We start from the raw sequence: 6,331 nt of genomic DNA on the forward strand, positions 1-6,331 counted from the left end.
GTGTCTTTTTATTAAATTTACAGATAAGCCGCAAAAAAAAAAAAATTCCTGATAATCATCATGATTTATGCAATTAAGATGAAATAAGCTTAATTTACGTAAGATTTAAAATTTAAATACATTTACATTTATGTATATGATCTTTTTTTTTTAATTTTTATCTCCGAAAAAAAAACCTAATGATTTTTTTGTACTTTTTTACTACCAGTTTTATTATATGTACAATAACTTTTTGTACACATGTCAAAAAATTTGACATTTTTTATCTTAGAATTTTAATTCTCACCAGAATTATTATTATTATTATTATTTTTGCCAACATTATCATTTTTTTTTCCCCCAATATAAAAAGGCTGTGTGAAAAGAAATCCTTATCCAATGACGAATTTTTAGTCAACTGTCGCCATCCCGCATGGCAAAAGAGCTCTCACACACTGCCATAACATTTAATAATAGCCCGATTTGTTAATTCTGAAATTAAAATAAATAAATTTCAAGTTTTTTTTTTAAAATTAAACCTTTCTCTCTCTTTTTTTTTTCTTTGGTAACACAAAATGGGACAATACAAAATATGAATAATATAATGATTTAAGTTTCTCCCTCTCTTTCTCTTTTTTTACCCGTATAATTGGTAAAATGGCTTTGCATGATTTATTTGTATAATGTCGGGCAGTGTGAGATTTCCCACTGCGCAGGAGGCGGTGAAATACAGTAAATCCTGTTATTTTTCAAGTTTTTTTTTTTCTACTCCACAAAAAATTTTTTTTTGTAACGTGAAAAGGAAATTATACACTTAGAATGAAAAAAAAAATTTTTTTTTTTCTCATTAAAAGTTTTTGATTTCGTAATCAATTAAAATAAATTAAATAAGTATAAGCTTAATAATAATGACAGTTGATTGATCACTACTTACTACAATAAAGCTTGTTGATTTTATTTATTATTTAATAAAAAAAAAACCATCAAAAAAAACGTAAATCATTTGTCGTAAATCCACGTTACTTTAAAAAGTTTAGCCTAAGCTTCAATAAACACTTGTAAATCAATTATTCATTAGACAAAAAAGAAAAAAAAAGCTAAACCCACCACAAACGATTCTTTGTTTTTTTTTTCGTACGGAAACTTCTTAATAAGTACCAGTAATATTTTTGAATAACAAAGCCACGGAAAAAAAAAAGTATAATGTAAAGATAGATATATCGTAAAATCAGTAAAGTAATTGCTGTCAGGAAGAAAAAAAAAATCATGAATCTTCCCTTTTCGTTTATGGAGAAGTTATTCTTTTTGAAAAAAATTCTACAGGGTATCATATAAAAATGTCAAATATGTCATCTGTTATTTATGTTCATGTTTTCTCCGTGTCAACTTTAGTTATTTTTTGAGTATATGATTTTCAAAACTAAGAGAATTTCAAGATCGCGGGTAAATCAAAGAGGAAGATCGTGATATTATTTGATTTACTTTGTTATTTTTTTTAACGTTATTCTGTTATGGTTACATTGATTTTATTGCGTTATATTAATTTTGCATGTTATGGATAATTCCGGTCGGAATTAATTTTAAGGTATGTGTGCGTAATTTTACATCAAATTCAACCTGTATTTGTCACGGGACATAATTAAGATATATAATCATATACTTATTAATATCTTTCTCGAAATATTAAAAATGTACCAATTTTCTTTTTTTTAATATTTTATTTTTACTTTTTTTGTTTAGGGATTGAGAGAGATGATGATATTTTCATACAATTTAAAAATTTTCTTTTTTCAGTATTTCATACATATAATCAAAATGGTTTTTATATAATTTTTTATTGTTCTTTAGGTTTTATGATTTCATTAATAATTTTCTAACCATTTCAAGATAATTTCATTTAAACATTTAGGTAACACACAATGGAAACTTTTATTGTGATTCTAATAAAAAAAGAACAATGATATATTTTCTATTTTCGCGCCTACATCATTCTTCATGCAAATCTTTCATTCATTATTTAATTTATGTAAATCCTTTTTTCATTTCTTTCATGCGACATATGATAATAATTTATGCATCACCATCAAGTATTTTTACTCCATTTTTCCAAAAATATCAAAAGAGTTACTCAATATTTACGATTGACGACCTCATCAGTCTTATTCATATTTAAACCTTTCGATCAAATGTCGCTTACACAAGAGGTTATATTCGGTATTTAGGCTTAATATTAAATCGGAGAAATAATGTAGATCTTGAGATTTCCGTATACCTGGTAAGAAAAGTCTTTCACATGAATCGTTAGTAATCTCAGTAATTTATATTACCTGTAAAAGTGTATATACAGAATAAAATTTATGGGTATATTAAAAAGTTTGACATTTTTTATATTGTTAGTAATATAAATATATATATATACATATATATTTTGAATCTAACCCAATTTTTTTTAATATTTTTTAGTCATAATGTGTAATATTGTTCAATTTTTTTTTTATTAAAAGTCTTCCCGGAATTATTCCATACCAACCAAGATTTTTCTATTATTAGAAAAATTTTTTCTCAGGATAAGTATGACATTATTACTTTACGCGTTTTTATATAGAAATTCAATGACGTTACTTTTATCATTTTAACAATCAACAAAAGAATAATAATAATAATGAAAATTTCGTAATACATGATTTTTTTGCTAAAAAAAAACAATTCAATATTGAAGGTTATAATAAGTAATAACGATCAGGTAAAGCATTTTTTTTTTTGAAATACGGGTATCAAATTTATTAATTTATTCTAATATAAGTTTTTTTTACACACATTTCCTTAATTCCTTCCATTACGTAGTTACAAGTTGGTGAATGTTTTATGTGTTTATGTATGAAATTTCGTGATTCATATGTTAACTATCTCATTCGAATCGCGAGATTTTTTTTGTTTGGGAGTCATTTTAAAAAAGATTTAACGGGAAAAAAGAAAGGATAATTCTGGTGAGAAATTATGCTTATATTTGATAATTTTGGCTGGAATTATGATTTGTTACGTTAACTAGATCAAATGGGACTTTAATAATTGAAAATAAGGAATTGGTCGTATATTTTGACTTTTGATATGAAAAATAAAATAATTGATACGTTGATTTCCAAAATGGACGAATGTCACGAAACACTTATTTGTTCGGAGAACTTCAAAAGTTTATTGGTTGATTAATTACAAAGTTCATCTGTTATTGGCCAATTATGATGATGATGTAATAATTAGATGTGTTCCTAATATATTTTTGACGATAATGCTTACGTCAAAAAAATTTTTTTTTTTTTTTTCTTTACATAAAAAAAATGTCAACACAGCCCTTTGGAAACAAGCTTCCCTCTAGTTATAGCTTACCACCACCACCTCCTCCATCCTCTATTGGAAAAGGAAAAGGAAGAGGTCGAGGTAAAAGTCACGGTTCGGGAAGTTATCAACCATTGTTTCGACAAAATAACCAACCTGGTTCGAATCAACAAAATTCTCAATTATTCGGAAGTACTTATTCAAATAAAATTATAAAAGATGAACAAATATTACCTGACATAGAAAAAAATAAAGTATCTCATAAATTTGATTTAACTCAAAATCAAACTCCTTCAAAGAAACAAAATAAAAATAAGAATATACTATTTAAGAGTTCTACTGATTATAAGAAATTGATTAATCATCATAATAGTTTGTTAGCAAAGACCAAAAAATATTCACCACAAGAACAATTTACAAGTCTCTTGGATAGTTTCAATAAAAGTATTTTTGATAGTGTGCAGAATTTGCAAAAAAGTTTTGAAGAAAAGTACTCACTACCTCATCTATCTAGTAATAGTTCTGGTGATAAATATAAAAATTTAAGTTTATTGAACAAAGAAAGTTTAATTAAAAAATTAAATATTAATGGTCAAGCTAGTTCCTCGCGTTCAAACTTTTCACAAACAAATCATCTAGTTGAACAAAATAGTAAAGCTACTTCATCTCTCTCAAATAATACTTCACCAGATGATGAACAAGGTGGTTCAGCACATCAAGTAAATTTTGCGGCAGTTGCTAAAGCAGCATTGGCAGCAACTTCTGCTCTTCAATATAAAGATCAGAGTGTTGATGATAAGCATAATAGTGCAAAAGATTGTAAATCGAATAATCAAAGGTAAGTAAACTAGTTATTATTTTTTATAAAAGATTAACCGATTTATTAATTTCGATTTAATAATTCAGTAAATGGCATTGTGAATCTTGTGCACAAAGTTTCGTTCAAGAATTTCAATTAAAAACACACAAGTGCAATAAAAAGTCAAATAATGATGAATCGTAAGTGCTTTTATTTATTATACTAACTTAATTTATAAATAAAATCTAATGATTTTTTTTTTATTTTTCAGTCGCCTCAGACCAGTTATGAACTTTAATCTTGATACCCCTGAAGCAATTGCAAAGTGGATTGAGGATCGAAAGAAAAACTATCCGACAAATGCTAATATAGCACGCAAAGTGATTATTACTAATTCTTAATAAAATTTTTTTACCTGATTTATAGTAAATCTTTAATAATAATAATAATTTTTCGACAACAGAAAGAGTTAGAAGCTGAACGTATTGCTCGTGGTAAAATCCTTAAGGCTCAGGCTAAGAAACGATCTTTAGAGTATTCACAAAGAAGTTACGATGTAATTAAAAAGATGCGATTAGAAAATGGAAGACAAATAAATACAAGAACTAATACTGGTCGTAATGGCCCATGTGGATCCACCGATTTGTTAGTGGCAGCATCCGCCGCCGGCGCATCCCTTGATGATAAGATCATTCGGATGATACAACCTGCGCTGTCTACGTTGTTTAGAAATCGAAATTCAATAATAAATAACAAAGTTTTAAAAACAGTTTCTAATTCAAAGGTTTCAGTTTCAAAAAAAAATAGAAAGACTGGAGATCTTTACAGTAAAGTCTGTGTAAAATACAGGCAAGGACATTGTCCTAGGGGTAAAGATTGTACAAATAAGCATTATGGGAAGATGGTAATATAGCTTTATAATATAATTATAATTTTTAAAGCTATAAATTTATAGTTGTTTATCTATTGTACAGATCTGTCCTCCTCTTCAACGACCACCTGATGATGCCAGATGCAGACAAAGAAATTTACGAGAATTGGTAAGATTTTATTTATGGTTTAAATTTTTTTTTACAATTTATAAAATATCTTTCTTATAATTTCTCTTTTTAGCTTTTACACAAAGAAATTGTGGAGGAGAAAAATATGATTTTACAATGTCTCAGACATATAGTAAATAATAACTTTTTCGGGGTAGTTACACATAATGCGATAAAAGATGCTAAAAAGCGAGGGGAAGCACTTGTTACTGAAGTTGGCGATCATGTTATCAACCGGTAAAAAAGATCTATCTAGTAATCTAGTAACCCGTTAAATAAAAGCGTAAGAATAATTCACATTTGCAAAGAGTATTATAATCGACTATACGAGTCTAGAAATATTGATATAAGATTGAGGGTTTTTTCAATAAAAAAAAAGTAATTAATGTATTATTTATGTATTTGAAATTGGGTATTGTTAAATATTACAAATGAATACCATCGCCATGATAACCTAAAATTCGGATTGCAAATTTCCATGAAAGTCACGTGATAAAATTACTACTTAGTGAGTTAGTGTTACGTTATCCCGTAATTCCGGACAAAATTATCAATTAGGTATAGTTTTTTTTACCAGAATTATCACTTCTTTTTCCCATTCATAATCGTCAAATTAAATTAAAAGTTTCGCGAATTTTGTCCGTGAACAAGAAAGATTTGATGGGTTAACATGTGAATCATGAAATTCCATACACAAATCACACACATTCGTACAATTGTGCATAATTAATGTTGACGGGAAGGGAAATGTGTGAAACTTTATAAATAATTTCGAAGAAAAAAAAAATCATTAAACTTTTTTTATATTCAGAATTTTTCAAAAAAAAAAAAAAAGATTCACCTTTGATTATTATTTTATTATAATCTTTTAATTTTTTTTTTAAAAAAAAAACGAATCATTTTTTAATAAATAATTATTATTTTTTCGACGTGAAGTCGTGAATAGTACAAAAATCACCTAAAGTTGATCCTTCACAATTGTATTATCCATTTTTGGTCACTCTTAACAATGTAGATTTTGATTATTTTTTTTTAAAACTTATCTACCTAATTTATTTTAATTTATTTTAAAATAATTTTATTTTATTTTATTTTTTTTTTAATCACTAATTGAAATATAAACTATGAATACGTCAAATTCTAAACTTTTACCGAAAACTACGTCGTCAACAATAAATAA

At 26.4% G+C, this 6,331-nt stretch overlaps 1 protein-coding gene across 1 annotated transcript; it reads left to right on the plus strand.

The window, feature by feature from the left end:
- Window positions 1–2,165: 2,165 nt before the first annotated feature.
- OCT59_004458 (uncharacterized protein) lies at window positions 2,166–5,540 on the plus strand (the record flags this gene model as incomplete). Its single annotated transcript, XM_025333662.2, has 10 exons — window positions 2,166–2,183; window positions 2,232–2,254; window positions 2,443–2,451; window positions 2,936–2,966; window positions 3,327–4,150; window positions 4,219–4,311; window positions 4,383–4,491; window positions 4,575–5,015; window positions 5,086–5,151; window positions 5,225–5,540. The coding sequence occupies 10 exons, from the start codon at window positions 2,166–2,168 to the stop codon at window positions 5,390–5,392; spliced, it is 1,782 nt and encodes a 593-aa protein (XP_025178411.2). The 3' UTR covers window positions 5,393–5,540.
- Between the last annotated feature and the right edge of the window lie 791 nt (window positions 5,541–6,331).

The sequence above is a fragment of the Rhizophagus irregularis genome, chromosome 12 (genome assembly GCF_026210795.1).
Source record: "Rhizophagus irregularis chromosome 12, complete sequence".
NCBI lineage: Eukaryota > Fungi > Glomeromycota > Glomeromycetes > Glomerales > Glomeraceae > Rhizophagus > Rhizophagus irregularis.